At 64.0% G+C, this 23,552-nt stretch overlaps 1 protein-coding gene across 1 annotated transcript in view; it reads right to left on the bottom strand.

Annotated features, from left to right (window-relative positions):
- Nucleotides 1–1,721: 1,721 nt before the first annotated feature.
- Nucleotides 1,722–23,552, bottom strand: part of TBC1D22A (TBC1 domain family member 22A) — a 256,637-nt gene continuing 234,806 nt past the window's right edge. Inside the window, 2 exon segments of the mRNA NM_001076520.1 lie at nucleotides 1,722–2,263; nucleotides 23,445–23,540. Of these exon segments, the coding sequence (NP_001069988.1) occupies nucleotides 2,135–2,263; nucleotides 23,445–23,540 (225 nt within the window). The 3' untranslated portion in view covers nucleotides 1,722–2,134.

Genomic DNA, 23,552 nt, shown 5'->3' with positions numbered 1-23,552 from the left:
AGGGTCAGCTGGACCCCGACACCCAAACGGAGCAGCCTAGGCTTTGGGTCCAGCTCGAGTCTTGAGTCCTGTCGGTCTGCACCTTCAGGTCCCCCGAGGCCCTGGTGGGCATCAGCAAGATGCGGGTGCTGTGCCCAATGCCAGGCTGGGCACACTGCAGCTGGCCTGAACGGAAGGCCCGGGATTCCAGGCCCGAATGGAAGGCCCAGGACCCCACGGCCCAAACGGAAGGCCTGGGACCCCGTGGCCTGAACAGAAGGCACGGCAGCTGCTGCAGGGCTGGGCTCCTGCCCGGCCTCAAAGCAGAGAGCCGAGGGCCCGGCGCCTGGCAGGGACACCCACCCCCTCAGGGGAGTCGTGAATCACAGGCCGAGGCTGGGGTTTCATTGCACCTTTATTCCACGTTTCACACCTTGTATTCCAGAAAGAACAGTCTTTAATCTTCAGATTGGTTGGCTCAGACTCCAAGGACCCCCACCAACACCCCTCACGTTCAGCTTCAGGTTCACACACACATGAAGATAAGCGCAGGGCCTCACTGGACCGTGTAGAGTCTTCCTATTTGAAAAGCAAGCCACCGCCAGAGGCACGCACCTGTCGTGTGCCCAGCATTTTGGCCCCAAGGACAACCTGAGCGCGGCGGGCAGTGCCCGGGGTCTAAGCAGGACGGGCTTCCTGTGCCAAGCAGGGGGGCTCTCCCCAGAACTGGGTGCCCGTCGGGAGGGCAGCAGAGGGCCAGGGCTGTGGGAGCTGGTGGGGGAGCCCCTGATGCCAGGGCCGGGGGTGCTCTCTGTCTGGCCTAAGGCTAGTGAGTCTCCCGGCTGACCTGGGGCTTCTGGTGTTTGCACAATATTTTGTGCTAACTTCCACGCACATGTAATGACCCAGGAACCCTTTTCATAAAATAAGAAACCCGTACCATCACACACATGTATCTGTGTGACCTGATCCTCAACTGCTGTGCAAAGACGGGGTGGTGTCCTGGCTGACCCACCGCCCCGAGAGCCGGCACGAAATGGGAAAAAGATGCTGCAAGAGGACGGGAGCCTGAGGGCAGAAGTGGCCGCTGAGGTCGGGGGCCTGCCCAGGGGGGTCGGAGCTATAGCTGCAGCCCAGGGCCCCACAGGGGTGTCCAGGGAGCCAGCGGCCACGTGACCCTGCTGGGTCCTCCCCAGCTCAGGCAGAGAAGCTGTGGGGAGCAAAACAGGCGGGCTGGGGCGGGCCGGTCTGCAGCTGGGCTAGCCGCCCCACGACCAGCAGATCAAGTCAACTTGCACCTGGACACATGGCACGGGCAGGGGCTCGGGCGGCTCCAGCTCCGAGGGGTGCAGAAGGGACGGCGTCCTTTAGGGCCCCTGGTCACGGGGCAGGAGCGGCTGCACCTGCCTGTCCAGGGGCCCAGGGGAGCCTGAGCGCCAGCCAACACTGACGCTGCCTCGTGGAGGGGCTCCCGCCTGCATGGGCTCCACGGCAGACCGCCCGGGCTGGTTCCCTCTTTCCAGAGGTCATGGGTGCAAAGTAAGGCAACTCGGAGCCTCTCTCTGCTCCGGGCAGCTGGCGGCTGCAGTCAGAGTGCCCCTGGGCTCGCTGTCGGCCTTCCAGCCAAGTTTATGCCAAGAAAGCGGGAACGTGGCCCAGTGAAGTGACCAAGTTATAGAAGCCTGCCTGAGGCCGAGGCCGGGGAGGGCAGAGAGGTTTCGTGACTTAGTGCAACGCTTCACTCAACAGCTTTGTCTGTACTTTATTCTCGTCACTCAACAGAATAGAATTTTTAAATTTCCAAGCAGGTAGGAGGCGGCTGCCACCTCCCTCTGCCCCTGGCGCCTGGACAGCAGGCCTCCGAGGGGGGCTGCCTCCCAGGCTGCCCTGGGCGGGGGCGCCACAAGGTGGGCATTTGGCAAGGGTGCTCCAGGGCCAGGGGCGGGGCGCTGGCCCCCAGGGCCCCGTGGCCAGCTGCTCCCTGGTCTCTTTGGTATCTCGGGAGGCGGAGGCCGCCCGCCCTCACCAGGCCTGACCGTGGCCGGTGCCTCGTCTCAGCGAGCGGCTCCAGCAAGGCCTCTCCTCCCCGGCTGGGGCCTGCAGCCAGCAGCAGGGGCGCTGCCCGGCACGGGAGGCCCACTGCAGTGCGCTGGCCTCACTTCTTGTAGTGATTGGGGGCGTCCGCGAAGGCGAACTTGAGGCGGTAGGCCTCGGCCAACAGCAGGCTGACGTCCTCGTCACCCCAGTGGGCGGTGGGCAGGTTCTGAAGGAAGAGCAGCAGCTCCTGGGGGAACAGACAGCGGTCAGCGGGGGTGGAGGGCCAGGGGGTGACCCGCAGGCTTGGGGGAGGGGGCCCGGGGGGAGAGATAGCAGTCAGCGGGGGCGGGGGGCCTGGGGGGCAACCTGCAGGCTGGGGGGAGGGGGGCCCAGGGGTGACCAGTGGGGTGGGGGAGCCCAGGGGGACAGACAGCAGTCATGGGGGGCGGGGGCCAGGGGGTGGGGAGCGGGGTCAGGGGATAGGGGTCCAGGGGTGACCAGCAGGGTTGGGAAGTGGGGGGCCCACGTGAGTGATCAGTGGTGTGGGGGGAGGGGGCCCAGGGGGCGACCAGCTCCTGGGGGGCAGAGACAGGGGGTCAGAGTGGGCGACAGGCAGGGTGGGGGGACAGGGCCCTGCAGGAGGGGCCCTGGGATAACATTCCAGCCCCCACAAACCCTGTCCCCCCAAGTCGACCCCAACAGGCCCTAAGGCCTGCAGCTGGGAGGAAACCCCCCAGACCCGCTGGGAGGAGGAGGGCAGCGCCGCCCAGCACCGGGCCTCACACGCCGGCTGCCCCAGCGCTTTGGGGTCCAGGGACCTTCCGGGGGATGCGAAGCCCACCCCCTGGGCACTCAGGGCTGGCACCCAGAGGCCAGGCCCGGGCCCAGGTCCTGGCTGTGCTGCCCTCTAGCTGGTGGGCCGGGCAGGCTGCTGACCAGCTCGGGGCTGCGGGTTCCCCACCGAGGAGAGGGTCTCAGCTCCCAACAGACCGTCAGTGCCTGGCGCTGACACGGGGGCCTGTGCCAGCTGCTGTCCCCTGACCCCCCGTCACAGGGCCGTCTCCCCCCTCCCGAATTGTGAGCCTCGCGCCGGGACGCGCCGCTAATGTGGCTTCCCTGGAGCTGCTCGTCCCCATTTCCTCCCGCATTTGGACCCTTTCTGGGGGCCTTTAAATTGAATTCACGGAGCAAATTTCACTGGCAGAGTGTCCCCGGGGACACATCAGCATCAATCTGCTGTCTCTCAGCATTAGGTGCAACTTACACGGATGCCAATCCAATTCTGAGCAGGTCGTAAATAAATACCTTTGGTTTTATTTTTAATCCACTTCGCTTCATATTATCATGACCTCGCTACTTGCAAGGTGAGAAGCAATACCCTCCCATTACGGTAACTCAGCGACTCCCTGCACACTCAATTTCAGAATCTAATTTAGTCCCCCAGGTTCACTGGATGGACAGAGAATAGAAATGCACGGCGCTCCACGGCCTGCGAAGCTTGAAGAAGGAAAGATCTATCCGAGTGACCTTTACGGGAGGCAGAGAACACAGCCAAATACCTCCCTAAATACAGATTTCTTTTTTAAAAAGGCCTTATTTACGTGCTTGGCGGCGGTGTCTCTGACCGGGGAGCCCCGGGGCGGCCCAGGGTTAGCCATGCCATCTGGGGAAGGGCCATCAGTCACGACGCTGTCACTGGCTCACAGCGCGGGCGCCCGCTCCCCCAGGGAACGAGACGGCGGCAGGGAGGGCCCGGCGCAGAGGACCGCAAGGGCAATTTGTTTTCACCTTAACTTCTCCGTAAACGGTGACCACATCACAGGATGAAAGCGGGAGGCGGTTTGCTCACAGCTCTGAGGTCAGAAGGAGTCAAGGTTGGCTCAGGTCCCCATGGTTCTCTGCCGACTGTGCCCACGAGATGCCACCACGGCCACAGAGACCCAGCTCAGCGCGCCCGCCGCCTGCCACCGTTCTCCCACGCTGGCACGCGCTGTCTGCGGCCGTTGGGAGGGCCGGAGTGACGGTGCCGCCCCGCCGCACAGCCCGGAGGCCTCAGCCGCGAGCAAAGCGCCAGCCACCCCGAGGACGGGCCCGCAGCGCCGGGTGCCAAGGACGGGAGCCCGAACCTCCGGCCGGCCCAGTTCTCGGGGTGATGAGTGGTTTGACCGTCCTCCGGACACGCTAGATGCCACCTCACGAGCGTGCGGACCGTGGCTGGCTGCCCCTTCCATCAGGGGGTCTCCTCTGGAGGCCCCGCTGGGGCCACCCCGGCCGTGGGAGCCCTGTGGGCATCGCCATGCGGGCATTGCTATGCGGGCATCACCATGTGGGCATCGCCCGCAGGCACAGGCAGCGGGGCGCGAGGGAGGCAGGCTACAGGGCGGGCCCTGAGCTGGGTTGTTGCTGGATGCCTCTTCCAGGCGATCCTTCCTGCCTCTGCCTCTGGTTGGGATCCAAGAAGTGAGCTTTCTGATGTTAAAGAGCAAATAATGTTTACGGCTTCTGGGACTTCTTGCCAAAACGATTTCATTTGTCCAGAGAGAGGCGTTACGTTACCATCTGCAAAGCACAATTATCTCTACGTGCACACCCTCCCAGGAAGGACAAAACGGCACACCCTGGGGTCCGCGAGGGTGGGTAGGGACCCCCTCTCAGGCCCTGGTTCTGTCTGTGCGGTCCCCTGCGGAGCTCCCGTGTGTCAGGCAAGGCCGCAGTCAGATGCAGAGGTGGGCCAAGCCTGCCCCCGGCCACCGCAGCCCCTTGGAACTCTGGAGGCACAAAGCGGGGGTCCTCACCCACGCCGCCGGGTGATCTGTCTCCTCCGGGACCAGCAGGCCCAGGTGACCCCGTGTCCCCCCACGAAGCCCACGGCACGCGGTGCTGACCCGTGGGCAATCGCTCGCACACACGCTCCTGTAAAGGACGCTGACCTTCCAGCCGGCCATGTCAGATCATTCTGAGGGGACACCAAGGAGCCAGGGAGGACACTGCCTTTGAATGTGCCTGGACTGGACTGTCAAGATTCTCACGTCTAATACAAACGGCATCGTGTGTGACGAAGACGGCACAAACAGGCGCTGAGGAAGCGCAGCTCTGTTCCCGGAGCAGAAAGGGCCCTCACTCTGTGGGCCACGTGCCAGGACCACCCATGCCCGGGCCACGTCAGGGCACGTGCTTGTCACACGGCCTGGTCTGGGCTCACACCTCTGGGGCTGGTGTGTGCGTGGAGATGGCAATCAGGCCACAGATGGACAGACAGACTAGTAGCAGGCAGACAGTGCTCAGCTCGGCGCGGGGGCCGGGCCGGGCGTGTGACTAGTTGCTGCTCTTCTGCCCATCCACTGCAGGGGTCTTGGTGGAGACGTGGGTCCATATAGAACACAGCCTAGATCTCTTTTGCGGTCTGAACAAAAGTCTGGGAAATGTTTCTTAACTTCTACCTTGATCACAGTTTGAAAGATAACATTGTACATGTACTGGGTTAGATGGAATATTAATACATTCATCTCCCCAGTGCTCCTGAAGCTCTCCCACACGGCAGGCCTTCCCTCCGGTGGACAGCACCTTCCCTCCGATGACAGCACCTTCCCCCAGTGGACAGCACCTTCCCCCTGGTGGGCAATGGCACCCCACTCCAGTATTCTTGCTTGGAGAATCCCATGGACGGAGGAGCCTGGTGGGCTGCAGTCCATGGGGTCGCTAAGAGTCGGACACGGCTGAGTGACTTCCCTTTCACTTTTCACTTTCATGCACTGGAGAAGGAAATGGCAACCCACTCCAGTGTTCTTGCCTGGAGAATCCCAGGGACGGGGGAGCCTGGTGGGCTGCCGTCTATGGGGTCACACAGAGTCGGACACGACTGAAGCGACTTAGCAGCAGCAGCAGCCTGGTGGGCAGCACCTTGCCCCCAGCAGACAGCACTGCTTTGAACCATCCAGTGTGGCCCTCTTGCTCGTGGGCAGTGGCTGTGACGGCCTCACCAGCCACGCACTGTGGACCCTCGGGCAGAAGACATGCCTCAAGGCACCCAGGTCAACGCCACCCTGCCCATGCAGCAGGCAAAAAGAGAGGGCCACACACAGAGACGGCAAAGGAATCAGGATGGGGCTACCGGCCCATGTGCCGAGGACCATGTCCTCCCCTTCCCTGGGAAGGAGAGACAGCAGCCCCTCCACAGACACAGGCCCAGCTGCTTTATTCCACTTTTCCACCGTGTTCTGATGGTCCGTTGGCAGCTTGGCCGGCGAACCTGCTGCTGGGGCCACTCGCAGAAGGGCAGTCCCAGGTGCCCCCTGGGGACCCCGGGGGGACACCCAGGATCAGGACTCCTGCAGGATGGGTCTCAGGCGTTTCTCCCAAGTCCTCAGCCTTTCAAGTGAGGCGCCCGAGGTGGGGGAGGCCTGGGTGGTTCAGCGCCCGCACCGCAGATGGCCTTGTCCCCACAGCACTGGGTGACATCAGAGCCTGGGCACCAGGAAGCCTGGAAGCCAAGGGCGCAGAGACGGGGTGACCTCCAGGCCGGGGACCCGAGAGGCTGAGACTCTGAGCTCAGTTCGGTGCAGGAGCCGTCCTGCTGTCCGCCATCACGTCACCACTCCCCTCGGACGTCTGGGGGGCCTGGGGGCCCCGTATCCTCAGAGCCGACGGCCGGCTCCTTCCAGCACTGGACTGTGGGCAGGAGCGCCCAGGCCACAGGGCACACAGGAGCCCCGCCCCGCCCGGCCCGGGTGGCCACGGCTGCTGGAGCCTCAGGGCGAGTGTGCAGAGTGGCCGTGGCCACCACCGCCCCGCCCTGGCCCGGCCACGGCTGCTGGAGCCTCAGGGCGAGTGTGCACAGAGTGGCCGTGGCCAGGATGCATGCGGAGCCTGGGGTGCCTGCTGCAGGCAGATGTGCTGCTCTGGCCCGCAGGACCGGCTTCCCACCCCGCCCCCCGGGCTAGCGGCCAGGGGCCGCACGCTTTGCAGGGCAAGGGTCCTGGTCCCGGTGCAACCGCCCACGCCTGACGGCCAGGCAGGGCTGGGCCGCTTTGCTCCCGCCTTCGCAGGGGCTGTGGGCCTGAGTGCACATTCAACACAAAGCCGCGTTCCCGGGGAGCACACGTCAACCAAGACGGCAGGAGGGGAGCCGAGGCTGGACTGTGCCAAAGCGGTCTGTGACATCCGCCGGCAGTGCCATGGGGGCCTTCTGACGGTTCAGTGCCCCGGGCCAGGTCTCCCTGGGAGCCCTGGGGGTGGGGGGACGGGGTGGAAACGGCGCCGAGAGCCAGGGACCCGGGAAGCACCTGGCACCTCGTCCTGGTGCCACACGTGACCGTCCCGCAGGCGTGGCTCTCCCGTTTCTGCGCCACCTCCCACTGCCTGTTCCTCCCGCCAGGACCTTCCTGCCGCGCGGGGGACACGGGACCCCGCCCTGGACTGCCGACTGCCACGTGGTGAGGTCTGCAGGAGCAGGCCAGTTCTGCCCCCCAAATGGCGACAACCACAGACGAGGAAAAGCATGAACGCGGGTCAGCACGCAGAGCATCTCCCAGGGCCGTCCCTCCCACGGTCAGCCACGGGCCGCCCTGGAGTACGTTCACTCCGTGCCAAGCATCACGCTGCGTGCTGACCTTATGACCAATCCCGGGGCCTCCCCACTGTGTCCACGGCCAGTCCCGGGGCCTCCCACACCCCCAGAGCCGGAAAGAAGAAGCTAGGGCCCCAGGAGACTTAGTGACAGCTCAGTTCTGCCTGGTGCTCGGCTGTGACCCCCCAGGGTTGCCCTCCTGAGCCTTGAACCTGACCTGAGCAGGACCCAGCCTCTCTGAGAGGCCATGTGCTCATAGGAGACCGCCTCCCTCCAGTGCGACACCCCCCCACCTCCAGCTCTTAGGAGGACGTCTCAGGGGGACCAGGCGGCCCTGGACTGGCGGTCTGATGGCTGAGGACCTGATCTGGTCCCCCTCCTGGAGCTGAGAGCTGACCAGACGGTAAACCACAGGGAGTCCCCTGGGTGGGGTGCAGGGACTGGACTAAGGCAGAGGCCCTGAGCCCTCCTCGGGTGAACCCACCCTGCAGACACGGCCGCAGGAGGCGCCCAGAGGCCCGAAATGAAAATCGCCTGTGAGATTCTCTAGTTCCCTGACTGTTAACCTTTCAAGCTAGCCCGGTGACCTTTAGCCAATAGATCAAAGGGAACAGTTCACCCTGACTCGCGGCGGCCATGAAGGGGCACCTGAGAAGGTCAGTCCACCGGCCCAGGGCTCCTCCCGGGTGGATGCTCGTTCAGGGGGCCCCACTGGCCACGTCCCATCCCGTGTCCCCGCCAGACTCCGACCCCAGCATCCAGGACGACAGGCACACAGCTGTCTCAGGGGCAACACCCTGCTGGCTGGGGTGGGGGCGTGGGCAGCCGCAGGCTGGCCCTGCTTCCCGGGCGGCACTGGGTCCCCCAGGCTGTGGCTCCTCCTTCCTGCCCCTTCCCCCCCAGACGGTCCTGTGACAGCTGATTCCTTTGACAATCCAGTTATTAGTTAGAAAAATCTCGTCAAGTTGCAGGACCAAACCAGGGCTAAAAATAGAAGGGCGCTGACAGCCGGCTGGGCTGGACGGCCAACTGCCAGGCCAGCCTGCTGGCTGCTGACAGCCCCTGGAAGGTGGGAACGGAAGGTGACACGGCGGGAGAACGCTCTTCTGGGGGCCCTCCAACGGCTCCGGGAGGCGCACCGTCCTTTCAATTAATTTTGCGTCTCTTTGCCCAAAAAAGGATGTCTAAAGAGAAAACCCCTCCAGGTACCGAAAACACAAGCTTGACAGGAGCGCCCTGACTGAGCTGCTTTGCACCTCACATGTCTGCACGTGCCCAGGAGACGTCTGACCCGCACACGGAGAATACTTAAAATCCTGGCATGGCGATCAGAGCCGCTCTGTCCTGCAGAGGCCCCTCGGCTCTGCAGGCTGGGGGCTGGTTGCAGACGGCGCGCCCAGGGAGGAGCTGTCCTCACTGGGGGATGCCCACCTGGGAAGCGTGCCCACTCACAGGAGGAGGCCCCCAGGCCCACGTTTATCTGCAAAGTGACAGAGACGCCCCTTCAAATGGGCGGGCTCAGGGCCTGGAGGTGGCGCCAGCTGCTCACCCCGAGAAATCAGGGGAGGGGGCCACAGAGGGGAGCGGGGCTGTGGTCCCGCAGCCAGGGCCCGGGGAGCTCGGGGGCACTGCCTGCACGGGGACTGGCAGCTCCCACGTCCCCGGGGCTGCTCTTCTGGCCTCTGGGGCAGGGACGCTGTCAGCCACGTGGCTCCCCCCGTGTGGTCTGCTCCCCACGTTCAGTGGCTCCCCGGGGCGGGTCCTCCCTACTGAACCCTGCTTCTTGAGAACCCCTCGCCCCCACCTCGCCCGCAGCTCACCTCTGGCCACTCTGCCAAGCTCCTCGGCGAACCCTCCCTCTGCCTGGCCACTCAGGCTGTGTTCCCTGGGCCCTCTTCACCCCTACGGACCCTCTGGGGCAAGGCTTACCATCACCGAGGTCTGCACCCCCCGCCTCTCCCTGAAGACCACCCGAGTGTCCCGTGGCTGCCTGCACCCTCCACACCAGTGTGTTCCCCTGCAGCCGTAACAACGAGCAAACGCCCGCAAACTACACCTGTCCCCCCGCTTCCTGGCTCCTGTGACAGCAGTGAGACCCCCGCGCCCAGGACCCACCTTCCCTCCCACATCCAGCCCTGCCCCGGCCCCCCGGCCCAGCCCATTGCCACCTTTTGGCAGGTGATCGTTTGGCCCCCGCCTTCCCACCCTGCCCCCTAACCTGCAGGGCAGCATCACAGCAACATCTAGAAAAGAAAACCATCCCCCAACCACCCTGCTCTCCACAAGCCAGCTGCTCCGCCCTCCCTCCAGGATGGGCCTGGGGCCCCAGGGCCCCGGCTGGAAGCGGATGATGGTGCCGGCCACGCGGTGCTGCAGGCGGGCGGCGCCCCCGAGACGTCTGCGCCCCTTCCCGTTAGGATCTCTGTCCACACAGCTGGGGCTCACCAGCACCAAACCCTCCAACCCCCTGAACCCCAAGGCCCAGGGTCTCAGCCACGGAAGTCGGGTCTGCGCAGGGCCCCTCACACCCGCACGCGTCCCCCTGCAGTGATGTCGAGCACCCGAAGGTGACAAGCCCAGAGTCCCCGAGAGCAGAGTGTGGGGGAGAGGGCTTGACAGGCAGAGGCCCCAGGAGGAGCTCCTGCTGGCGGGCACGATACCCTCACCCCACAGCCCGCCTCCTGGGGGTCTCCTCGCCCCGCCCCGCCCCCCCTCTCCAGAGACCCTCAGCACCGCCCGGAAGGCGGGCGGGTGGGCTCTGGGCTCTGGGCGGGCTCTGGCCGCCCTGCCCCGCCCTCACTCTCCTGTCTACGCTGCAGACAAGGACCGCTTCACCACAGAAGAGGGCCCCCTACCCCCCAGACACAAAGAACCTCCTAGGGTGAACGCAGGCTCTGGAGACGAACTCCAGGGTCACCACGTCCCCTCACGGCTCACGCAAGACGCGTGGCCCCACCGACGGCCCTGGAGGCCCAGAGGCAGGACTCTGACTCAGGTAAGGAGACGGCGGCCCGGGCTCGGGAAGGTTGGGGTGGAGGCGAGGGGAGCTTCAGGCTCTTTTTCTACAAGAGAAGCAAAGGCAATGAGGTTCCGGAGCATCCTTACTGGGCACTTGGAAGGCCGGGGGCCTCCCATCTCTTCAAGTTACACGAAGCCCTGAGACGCTCCGTCCACAGGCACCCAGCCTCACCAGGAGCAGGAGGGCCACGGGCAGGGGCCTCAGAAACCTCCAGAGGACTAACCCTGGCAGGAGGTTGGGAGGGGCCATGGGGCAGAGCACGCTGGAAAGAAGCTGGACGTGTGCAGGGCAGCGAGCCTCGAGGCCCGCCCGTGTCTCCTGACGCCGAGGCACTCACCCTACAGTCTGTGCCAGGCCTGGGACCGACTCCTGGGCAGGGTCCGTGGGGCAGGGCCCTTCACACATGTGCAGAGTGCCCGTTGGAGGGGACCCTGCAGGCAGAGGCGGCCAGGAAGGAACCCTGCATCCAGGCCCTGATTCCAGCCCCTGCTTCTCACAGCAGGTGCTGCAGAAACACCCTTCCCAGGGGGGCACCATCCGCTCAGCTACAGGACCAGGGCCCCGACCCAGAGATTTAAACGCAAGCTTATTCCTGGAAACCGTTCAAAACTAATGAAGCACTCTGCAGGCTGGCTTTTACCTCCAGATTCCAGTAACACCCAAGCTGTAAATCGCTGGCCGTTAGGACGCATCCCTTTTGTTTTCAAGAATGTTAAAGAGTCACTGCCAAGCACTCTGCACCCAAGATTTATGGACTTTTAGGGGCAAAAGTTTCTTTTCTGTCTTCATCAATTCAGAGAGGTGTTTAAAGAGGAGATTCTCCCCTACCCCCACCCCCACCTGCTCCGCCAAGGGCCTCGGTGGCAGAGGGGACCCTGCCGGGCTCAAGCTGGGATGGGATGGGGTGGGGAGGGGCAGAGGTGGCTCCCAGGCCCGGATCCACCGGCACGGAGCCCTCCTGGGAGACGGAGGTGCAATTTCCAAGAGAAGAGCCCCGCCCCCTCAACTCCCCACCAGAGGCCAGGGCTTCAGTCTGGTGTTCTCCTCCCAGAGCCGCCTTCCGGGGAGGCCTGTGGTTCCTTATGACATCTCCACAGCGGCGGCAGCCTTGTGGCCTGTACCTGATTTCACCATGAGTCAGTTCCTTGAGGGTAAAGGCTCAGATGGACTACGCCCAGCAGGAACCTGAAACTTCCTGGTGCTCGACTGAGAGCAGGGCGTTTATCCCAGTAAATGCTGAGCTGAGCGCAGGTGGGCAGATGGCTGGCTGGCTGGATAGGTGGATAGTGATGGATGGATGGATGGTGGATGGATGGATGGATGGATGGACAGATGGATGGATGGTAGGTGGGCAGGTGGATGGATGGATAGGTGGATAGATGGCTGGCTGGCTGGATGGGTGGGTGGGTAGGTGGGCAGGTGGATGGATGGATGGATGGATGGATAGATGGCTGGCTGGCTGGCTGGGTGGATAAGATGGGCGGGTGGACACGTGAGCAGACAGGAAGAAAGACAGATTAAACCTTAAACACACCATCCGGGATGGCCCTAAAAGTAGGCCATGGCCCTATCCTTCCCACTGGAAGCCGCAAGCCCCGTGAGCAGCCAACCTCAGCCTGCATCTGTGGGGCCACAGCTGAGCCGGACCCGGCCTGTGCCCCAGCGCCTGGCAGAGGGCCTCACGGCACGAGGAGGCTCGTGTTCAGTCGGCACCGTTACGGATCAAACTGAGCAAACGACTGCAAACACATCCTGAGGCAGGTGACCGGTGACGCGATGAGGGCCCCGCGCCCGGGGGCGGGGGTCTCAACCCCAGGCCCTCCAGCTCAGCACCCACTCAGGGCTGCCACTTGGCTGCTCATCAGGAGAGGTGTGTTTTTCGGGTGGGGGGGCGTGTCGCGTTCCCCCAGGACCAACGCACCACCACCGCACTGAGAAGCACGTGGCAAGTGGCCCGCCAGGCCCAGGCCCGGACCAGCAACACTGACACGTCCAGGAGCCCTGGGGCCCCCATGGCCAGTGGCTGGACTGCAGGGGAGGGCAGGTTGGGCAGCGGCTGCTCCCCAGGGCCTGGCTGGCTCCCACGCCAGGGTCGCTTCCAGGTGAAGAGCCTGAAGCCCCATCCCCACCTCTGAGCCCCCCAGCCCTGAGCCCGCGACCGGGGAGACCCAGCTTAGAACAAGCGGAGCCAACCGGCCACCAGGGAAGCAGCAGCAATCCCACACACTCAGCACCTGAGCCAGCTGGTTATTTCCACTGATTCCTGAACATACGCGCTCAACTTCTGGTCAAGTTAGGTCCAGGCTCCCACGGAGGAGAAACCGCATCAAGTCGCTGGGCTTGGTTGAGGGCCTCGCTGCCCTCTGCCCGCCGTCTCCAACGTGACCGAGCCGTCCCCTGAGAGTGACTGTACTGCAGATGGAGTTGCAGATGGGTATTTAGGAGTGCGAATCTAATCAAGAGTGATCAGACCCACAATACTTGCAGCCTCTCCGGGAAAACACACCTGTGTCACGCCCGGCGGCAGGCGCCGCTGCCCGCAAGGCTGTGTGTCCTCCGTGAGAACCCGCAGAGCACACGGCCAGCACAGGGCAGGGGCAGGTCCACCCTCTGCTGCTTTCACAGGCTGCGACCCTGGGCAGCTCTGCCTCGCTAAGGGAGAGGGCTGGGGGTGACCCTGCCACACTCTGCTTCCCAGCTCCTTGACTAGGATGGGGTTCACACGCAGTGTCTTGGGGCTCCCAGGGGATGAGGACGCCCCATCCCTCAGACCAAGACGCTGAGCCCCAGACAGGGCCAGGATCTGCTCCTGGCTATGAGGGTCGCTGGCGACTGGAGGCGCTCAGCGGGGAGGGGTCCCCGCTTTGAGCGCAGAGCGTGAGGCTGGAGGCACCCCAGCTCCCGCAGACGGAGCCCCAGGAAAGCCTGCCTGAGTGGAGGAGGAAAGACAGGGCCGTGGTAGGGCCCGCGGCTCCCTGGTAAGGGGCAGCAGGGGCCCTGCCTCTCTGCTGCAGGGGTCCGGTGTCCGCCAAGCCCCCGTGTCCCATCCGCTGGCCCCTCGGCCCCGCTTGCCCGGTGGAGGATCGGACACACCAAACGAGGGGAGAGCAAATATTTTCTCTTTGCATGAGGAATTAAAAAGATCAATGCAACTGCTGTGAGCTCTGTCTCAAAAAACAAACACCCCAAAATTGAATCGAGAAATCCTACCGTGTTTGCCCTGAAAATCCGCAAACTAATTAGGATAACAAAATGAAAGTTCCGCACAGAACAAGGGCTTTTAGCATTGAAAGTGGACGGCAAGGCAGATTTCTTCTAACGCTTCCATCTCGTTTCATCTTCTCTCTATTATTTATGAGGCTCAAGGGGTGAGGCCTTGGCGAGTCCAGGACCCTGTGGCCAAGCTTGTTACCTTCGTGCTGAACCTGCTGTCCGGGGCTGGGATGGGTGAGCCAGGCCTGCAGGGCTGGGGGAAGAGGGGTGGTGGGAGCATGCCCTGTGTCCCAGGCCCAGACAGGGCAGTCGCAGCCAGGAGCCCCAGGAAGCTGGCATCCAAGCCCTGCGGTTCCTTCACTTCTCTGAGCCTCGTTTTCCAGCCTGGAAGGGGGGCCAGAGGCCCCCCAAGCCACTCGCTCCTCCTCCCCTGCCTGGGTCCTGTTGTGCCCACTCCGCTGGTGACCTGGGCAGCCCAAACCCATCCCCGCCCACCTCTCTGCTACGCGCTCTGCGGCCTGGGAGGCAGGCTGGCTGGAGCCTGCTCCCCTCCAGGCGGCATCCCCCGACCCAACACACAGCCCAGGGGCCCGGGGTGCGTGACGGTCACATGGAAACCAGCACAGAGTTAGATGAGCAGAGGGGACCCAGAGCCCCGCGAGGCAGAGGGGCTCCTTCCACACAGGCGGCCGGAGGGGGTGACCATTAACCCCGGGCCGGTAGGAGGGCGGGCGGGATGCGCTCTCCAGGCCGTCAGCAGCGGTGTCGTTTCTTCCTGCCCCGGGTTTCCTGGGGGCACCGCGTGCCTCGCGGCCTCTGCAGCCCGCACAAGTGGCCGCTGAGGCCACGGGGTCCGCGCCTCCCTCCAAGTTCCGCCACGTGACAACCCTGCATCAGACCTGCCGCGGCCAGGAAGCCTTCCAAGCATCCGGGCCCGCCGGTGCGTCCACGCGGGCCCACCCAGGCCTGGGCGGGCTTGTCTCCACACAGATGCGTTCGGGCATCCTGCGAGGCGGCAAGATGGAACGCGTGACGGCTGAGGGGCTGCGAGGGAGACGTTTTAATAAGGCCCGAGATGTAATTACATTACTTCGGGGACTGAACAGATGAGCTTCTCCGAGTCTATCTGCCTTAGATATCAAACACCATTAATGAGATAATAAGGGCCTTTCAATTAATGATTTGAATGGTGGGTGTAATTTTTTCTTTAATGGCAAGACTAATTCACGGCAGAAATGAGCAGGGAGAGAGACCCTGGCAGAAGCCGTTGCTCTGGGCCACCCTCCACTCACCTGCAGGGCAGGCTGGTCCTGACGGAGGCTGGACTGCGAACCCGCAGGAACCAGTGGGCGGACCCGGGGATGCGGGCATCCAGCCCCGAGGAAAAAGGCGGATATCCCTGCTGGGCTTGCAGCATCACCCTCCACCCGGAGAAAGGGAGGGAGGAGGGCGAGGAGGGGACAAGCAGGAGGGCGAGGGAGCACTCGTCAGTGCTCCAGCGGGTTCCAGGCACACCCCTCCCAGGACCCCAGACTCCCTCCCCAGCAGATCCTGACTCCACCCCTGGGGGCGGCTGAGCTGGACACCAAAGCCCAGGGCGCGGCAGCCCCTTCTATCCGCCAGGCCGACTCTGGGGCCTGTCTCACACTCAGGCTCTGGGGCCTGGGGCCCCCAAGCTGCCCTCGGCAGAGGGGCTCACAACCTGCCTGGTCCCCGACTGGGCACTTTCAGAGATGCCGCGTGACGAACAATTACAACGCGGCCAAGCCTCACATTAAATATACCTTTCCATACGCAGACATGAAAGGATTTTTCAGATTTCACGTTGAGGTCATTTCACGGCCAGGAATTCATCTACCGCGGCTAAGAAGTCCTGGTGTGTGCCAGGGACTGCGGGGAAGTGACAAATTCCCACTCACGAGGATGCTCAAACTTCATCACCTTCATACGAAGGTGAAGCTGAACAGGTCATGAAGTGAGCAGGATGTTACGTTTTATAGACGTCACCTAAATGACTGTGCGGTCAGGCCGCAGGGGCACCGGCCCAGCGAGAGGGCAGGGGCATCAGGCAGGTGGGGCGGGACGCCGGCAGCAGGGTCCAGGCGCTGGACTTCCGGAGAAGCTGCCGCTTCTGATAAACCGTACGGGGACGACTCCATGACGAGTTCAGAGAACTGGGCGACTCGGCCACTCAGTCCAGGGAAAGCAGCCGTGTCCAGGAACGACGGAAGGGGACCCATTGAACCCATGAGCAGCTCCCGCCGCCCCAGGGAGCAGCGCAGCCGGGCTGCCATCCGCCCAGGACCCTGGGGACCCGGGGCCCAGGCAGAAGCACGGAGGCCCCGCTCCCCTTGCTGCTTGAGGGGTCGCTGTGCAAACCAATCAAGAAACAGCAATTTGGAAAGACAGGCAGACACACAGAACAATACTAACGACAACACCTGCAGATCCAAAGTGCTGCCCATCCCGTGGGAGGGGGCGGGGAGAGGGAGTGGCTTGTTTTCGGTAAAAAGGCTTTTCGAACTTCCTGGGTTTTAATACATATACATAAATAAAGAGAGTTGGACTGTGAAGAAGGCTGAACGCCGAAAAATTGATGCTTTTGAACTGTGGTGTTGGAGAAGACTCTTGAGAGTCCCTTGGACTGCAAGGAGATTCAACCAGTCCATTCTGAAGGAGATCAGCCCTGGGATTTCTTTGGAAGGAATGATGCTAAAGCTGAAACTCCAGTACTTTGGCCACCTCATGCAAAGAGTTGACTCATTGGAAAAGACTCTGATGCTGGGAGGGATTGGGGGCAGGAGGAGAAGGGGACAACAGAGGATGAGATGGCTGGATGGCATCACTGACTCGATGGATGTAAGTCTCAGTGAACTCCGGGAGTTGGTGAGGGACAGGGAGGCCTGGCATGCTGTGATTCATGGGGTCGCAAAGAGTCGGACACGACTGAGCGACTGAACTGAACTGAACTGATAAATAGATAGCTTTAACAATTTTTTTTTTTTTAATTTTGCAGAATGGGATTGGGGTGAGAATACACGGGGACAGTGCTGACCCCATAACACTCCCCCTTCTTGAAGACCCTCTACTGACCCTCATCCACAAGTTGATGGGAATGGCCAGCCCGGAAGGGAAACTGCTGGACGGACCAGCAAGAGTCCTTGGGGTCCTGGGACCTCCTTAACGTCCATGAGTCACTAAGAAGCCAGCACCGACTCATCTCAGCTCTCAGATCATGGGCGTGCAGGGGCTGGGGTCACTGGGACCTCTCAGCAGGGCCCCGCCCGCCCTGCAGAGCCTGAGGATCACCAGCAGGGCGTGCCTGTGCTCACCCTGGCAGAACTGCAGGAGAGAAAGGGGAGAGTCAGGCCCTGGGGAGTGCGTGTGGACCGCCCACGCCGGCCGTCCACACAGGGAGGCGCACCTGCACACTCAGCTCGGGGCCGGGGGGCCTGGTGGCCAGCGGGCACACAGCCACACGCCGGCGCGCCAGGTAGAAGTTAGGGGCCTGGGAGCAGCCCCAAGGCCACCAGGCCTGGCCAGGTCCCGGGGCTCAGGTTCCAGCGGCTCATCTCCCAGAGGGGGCGGAGCCCACAGCAGAGTGGGCCGATTCAACAGGAGCACAGCTGTGTCTGCGGACGGTCCTGGACAGAATCGACTTTCCGCAGCCCACTGCTCAATCTTACCGCTGTTCTTCACGTGCCACCGGGGAGACCACCCCAGGGCACAGCCCCCCACGAGGGGGGATACACGCCACCCGGGAGACGACCCCAGGGCACAGACCCCCACGAGGGGGGGACACACACCTCCTGGGAGACGACCCCAACGCACAGCCCCCCATGAAGGGGGGACACACACCTCCCGGGAGACGACCCCAGCGCACAGCCCCCCACGAGGCGGGGTACACACACCTCCCAGGAGACGACCCCAGCGCACAGCCCCCAACGAGGCAGGGGACACACACCTCCCGGGAGACGACCCCAGCGCACAGCCCTGACGAGGTGGGGACACACACCTCCTGGGTGACGACAGCCCCCTGGGAGGGTGGGGGCAGGAGCCCAGGGGCAGGGGAGGGACAGCTGAGGCGACAAGGCCCCCGCCCCCCCGGGGGGCTGCCCTCGGGAAGACAGCACCAGGAGGTGGGGTGGCAGGGTGGGCAGGCAGGCCTCAGGAGGACCACTCAGGTCAGCGGTCCAGGCCTCCCTCCACGTGGGGCAGGGGCTGGCAGCGGCGAGAGTGTCCTGTCCCAAAGGGAGCGCCCTCAGGCACCTTCCACATCCAGGCACGCAGATCACAGCCAGGCACAAGGCCGGCCAGAGCGTGGACGGTCACCCTCTCTGAGGCCCAGCCCCTCCTCTGGTGCCGAGACAGTGCTGTCGCGGCCACTCGAGTTACTTCAACAGCCCACAGGGAGGACGTGGCCTCCGTCAAACAAGCTCGGTGCCACCGCCCCCGACAGCAACGGAGCTGCTCGGCCACGGCAGGAAGCCAGACGCTGAGGCCATGGTCACGACGGTGCTCAGGGACCCAGGCCGGCTCCACGCGCAGCCACTGGGTCACTTCCTTCCTCCTGGGCAGGGTTCACAGCACTACGGAGAGCCTGCTGCTCTTCCAGGGGACAGACCCAACCTCAGCCTCTACGCCCGCGTCACCCTGGCCCCAGCTGGCTCACTGGCAAGACCCCCTGCCCGCCAGCACCAGGCACGTCTCTTGGCACCGGATGCTGCAGCTGGCGGAGCTCCGATTCTGTGTGCCCAACACGGCCCCTGCCCTGCAGGCGTCCAGCTCCAGCCTGGAGGACAGGCCGGGCCCACCAGCCTTCCACAGGGCTTGGCCCAGCATGCCTGCAGCTCCCCAGCGTCCTTCCCCTGTGGACGGACGGCTGGCCCAGGTCAGGCTCCCCTCCGCCGGGGGCAGAGCGGCCTCGGGGACAGGACTCCCTGCTGGAACCTCAGGGCAGCCACGGGCCAGGACCCGACAGTGCAGAACTGACCGCTCCTGCCTTCCGCCGCCTGCCTGCCCGCCCACCCATGGGACGTGAGTGCACAGCTGTCGCCCTGCCACGTGCCCAGCACCGAGCAAGTCTTCACTCCTGAGCTCCACCGTCTCACCCGGGGCAGCTCGCAGCAGAGGTTAGGCATCCCTGGACCTCCCGGTCAAGACGGTGCCAGCAGCTGGCCCACCCACGGCCATGCACCCCCAACCCCTGAACACGCGTGACCCAAGGGAGCACAGGACAGCATGATGCGCTTAAAGATCGCTCGTCAACTGACCCAATTTTGTCTTTAAAATGCCTTGAAACAATAGAGAGAGAGACAGTCGATCTTCACGCTGGCATTTCCTGACATTTGGCACGTCGAGTGAACACAGGCCGGAACACAGAACCCCGGAGCGTTAACCCCTGGAAGGCCACTCAGCGGCAGAGAAGCAGTGCTGTCCACCCTGCCCCGTGGCTGCTCCAACCACCCAGGAGAAGGGACCAGGCCAGGAGCTGATTAGTGCATCAGGGGCCCGAGGGCACCGAGGCCAAGACGAAGGTGGACTTGTCCAGGAGGGGCTGGAGCCCCGAATGCAGGCGGACAGAAGCAGTGAGCTGAGACGTAGCACGTGGACATCCCGCCACACGGCAGGCGCCTCCGTTTCCACCAGGAGGCAGGACGCGCTGGACGACAGGGCCCTGGGGGACAGAGGGCGGGAATCCTTCCGGAACCTTCCCGTTGAGTCCGCCCCCTGGCTTCAGGGCAGAGGGAAGGGCTTTGGGGGGCGGGGGGCAAAGGCGGGTGGGGCACCCCGTCATTCCTTCTCAGGCTCATCTGATCAGCACCCAACCTGACCTGCACACTCAGCCCCACCCTCACCAACGCACTCCCCTTTCGGAGCAGGCGGGTACCCGACCTGTGAATCCTCGGTTTCCTCCCATCTCCGGCGCAGGCCCTGTCCACCCCGGCCTGCCTGCCCCCATGGGGGTAAGGAGTCCTGAGACAGAAGCCCAGGGAGGGCCCGGGGCAGGGGGCAGTGGGGACATCAGAGCAGACAGATGACCCCCACGGACACCGCCCTTGCCCATCCCCACTCAGGCCCCGCTGAGCAGCAGTCACGGGGTGACAAGAGCCCGGGCAAGCAGAGCCCCACCGCCGGGCCCTCCCACAGCCAGGACGTGGGGCGCGGGGACGCAGCGGCCACCACGCACTCACTGAGCCCCCGCGGGCCGACTGGGGTTTGCAGATGGGGCCCTGCCCTCGTTCACAGCCTCCCGTAGCTACAGTCACCACAAATGCACGGGAAGCCGTTTCTCCCCATGAGGCGGGTCACTCATCAACAGACACGCAGCCACTGATGACCTCACCCGAAACGTTTACAGACCTCGGAGCTCCCAAGGGCCCCACGGAGAAGGTCCATGATTTCCACGGAAGCCCCGCGCTCTGTCCACCAAACGTTAATTGCTCTCCCGACTGAAGAAAAATGAGACCAGGATGCTGACGTTTTGTGTGCTTAAGGGACGTGCCCTCCTGTACGTCGAGAACCACGATGCCAGCTCCCATGTGGGGGAGCTTCCAAGGTCACAGAGCATCTCTGCTCCCACGCTGTGGGTCACACACCCCAGAGACGGCCGGGCAGCAGGGACCACCCGCCTGGGTGCTTCGCCCCCGTGACCCGCCAACAGCAGGGCTAGGGCCACTCAGCCCTGCACAAGGGCTGCAGTCAGATCTCCAGCCCCGACCCCACGTCCCAGAATGCCAAACGAAGCAGCCTGGGCTTCTGGATAAAACAGAATGATCTTCTGGGGAAGCTTGCTGTCAGCTGCTTTATAAGCTGCACTTACGACCCAGCTGAGGAGCCGGGCAGCACCACCTCCCAGCTCGCCCGCATCCCCGTGGGAGAGGAGGCGCATGCAGGGGCACACAGCCGCTCAGGGCCTGAACCCTGACTTCCAAAGGCGACTTCAGCCACACGTGTGCTTGAGCGGGGGATGGTGGGGACCTAGGCCACCCACCCTCCCTGGGCCCCGAGTCCTACTCTGAAACACCCCACTGGGGCTGGGGCGAGGTCAGTGTGCCAGGCGCACCTCCAGGGGACAAGACTGCACGTGGGGAGGCTCCTCCCCCAAAAGACCCTACAGAATCTGGTCAGAAAAAGGCAGCGGGAGGGGAGAATCAGGCCCTCCGCACGGGCTCGGGCCTCCCTGGCTCTAGCGGGTGGGAGGCAGGATGCGGGTGCGGGGAGGAGGTGGTTCTGGATACCCTATGTGCGCAGCCTGTGGGCAGTGTGCAGACAGAGATGGGACGCGGTCCCCTGCTCGACAGATGCACAGCGAGCTCCCAGAGCTCAGGGCAGGGGTGACCGTCCACTCTGCAAGGGACCTCCCTCCAGCCAGGGCACCCAGCAACCCTCATGGACGTTCGTGGAACTGGACACGACCAGACTGCTGGCCTGGGCCAACTTCACTGAGCTTCTGGGAACTGGACGCGGGAGCCACGCCCGTGCCCCGCTCTGCAGCGCCTGCACAGCTGGGCCTTCCTCCTTAAGACACCCACCCCGGGAAATGACTAGTCCCCAGAGACGACGTGGCGGCAACCACGGATCTGCGCAGAGGGAGGCTCTTGGAGCCTTTTCCGGGGATTTCTGCTGCTGGACACCCGGCCTGCCTCCCGTGGATGCAGAATCATTTTCCTGAAATGTCACAACTCCACACACGATTGCCCTGTGCCCACCAGGGCCCCAGAGGTGCTTTATTTAATTTGTTTTCTCTTCTCCTTGCCTTTCCCACTTAGTTCAATTCCCCACATCACACTGAGCGTTCACAGCCTGGCCCCCATCCATCCCCACGACAGCCAGGCCTGAGTCTGATGCGAGATCAGGGGAGAGCGACTCTCGACACTCCTCAGAGTTGTGGCCACGCCGGCTGCCAGGCTGAGCCGGTCCCCTGGCCCCGGTGAACATCGAGGTTAGTGAGCAGGGCTCTGAGAGGCTGCAAAAAGTCCCCACCAGCTGCCCCAGTGGTGCCCTCCAGTCCTAACAGGCCAGGAGGGGTGGATGCTGTCCTACCGGGCACCTCCTCCCACACAGCTCAGGGGCCCTCGCATCCAGGGCAGCTCCTGGCGGCCTTGGGCCCTGGCAGCACCGCCTCCGTTTGGGGAGCAGGTGGCAGAAACGGCGGGCAGAGGGGCAAGGCCCCTGTGTGAGGTCACTCTGTGGTTTCAGGCCCCTGTCCCCAGCCGGAACTCAGCCATCTCTCGGGCCGGAGAGGCTCAGTGGCCGCCCAGCACTGGGGTCTCGAGCTGTCCCCGGGACGGGCCTTGAGCTCAGGCACTCTCGAGCACTCTCACGGCCCCCGGCTCTTTCCTGCCCGCCTCCCTCCACCAGGCGGGCCCCCAGGGGAGCAGGGAGGGAGCAACATTTGCCTGGGGCCTCTGGGAACTGTTCCCCAGCCAGAGGCCCCAGCGAAACAGAGGCAAGAACCCTGTGACGGCGTCAGCCGGGGACCCGGGCCCCTGCGTCATCTGTCCACGAGGTGAGCGCTGGTGGGGCGCGGGGTTGGATGCTGGCCGCCGCCGCCAGGGAAGCCAGGCCTTCTCCCTTTATGTGAATGGTCCGGCTGGCCGGCAGGCTCTCCCGTGCCTGCGTGGACGGTGGCCCCTGAGGAGCCCGGACCCACCGCCTGCATCCACTCCCCGCACTCGGTCACCTGGCCCAGCGCCTGCCTCTCCCTGCACCTCCCCGTGCCCGAGCAGAGCAGGGAAAAATGACCTTGTTCTCCCGCTGCCCACGTGGAGGCAGGGCAGGCTGGGCCCCGGGTTCTGTGGGCCGGGCAGAGGACCTCCCTGCCCAGTGTCTCCTGGTGGCCAGGATGGAAGGCCTGGGCAGTCAGGGGGGCTGGCCGGGTCCTCCCCACAGCCCCCAGCGGGACAAGCAAGGCCCGCAGGGTGTCGGACAAGCAGGGGGCTAAGGGACCACAGGCTGGCCGGCCGCCCGCTGTCACTACGCTGCCACCCAGGAGGCAGGGCCTCCTTCCCTCCCTCAGCGGGAAGAGCGGCTCGAGGAAGTTAAGGGGCCGGGGGTGCAAAGCCTGACCATGGCCTCCTCACCGCACCCGCGATGGCCCGGGCCTCCCGGGGGTCAACGCCACACACATTACACAGGCACATGTGGGGTGAGGACGGGCAGGCACTCAGCCCGCCTGGAGCCCCCGGGTCGAGCAAGCACAGAGCCTCTGAGGAACGGGGACTGAGCGGCTGCGGGAACATGGGTCAGAGAGGCTAAGACACCAGCCCGGGGTCGCACAGCGCCCGGGTGCCCGGCAGCCAGGCTGTCGGATGGTGTGCCTGCCCCTTCCCTAACGCCCCACTCCCACAGCCATCGTGAGGCTCCCAGGGGCCCCCAGGCCACTGTGACGGGTACGCACACCAGCGGCCCAGGTGTCAGCAAGCTTAGCAAGCTGGTGTCGACAGAGCCCAGGCCCCCCGTGACCTACGCCCCCCGCCGCGGGGTCTCAGCCTGCAGGTCAGCGCTGACCATGGGTGGCGCGTCTCAAAGCTCCTCCGCAAACAACCCCGAGAACTAAAGCTAACTCCCCTCTCTCCCCAGGCAGGGGATCACACCTGGGGCCTTCCTGAAAAGACATTTACTTACTTGAAAATCTCTTTCTTCAAGTATTTCTTTCCTCCATCTCACGAGAAAAGCAGCGCACACATACAGGTGGAAATTGGCGAAGCCCTCAGGTTCCGACTGCAAGACAGA

The sequence above is a fragment of the Bos taurus genome, chromosome 5 (assembly GCF_002263795.3).
Source record: "Bos taurus isolate L1 Dominette 01449 registration number 42190680 breed Hereford chromosome 5, ARS-UCD2.0, whole genome shotgun sequence".
NCBI classification, from domain to species: Eukaryota; Metazoa; Chordata; class Mammalia; order Artiodactyla; family Bovidae; genus Bos; species Bos taurus.
The sequence above is the reverse complement of the archived record's forward strand: the minus strand, read 5'-3'. Positions and strand labels throughout refer to the sequence as shown.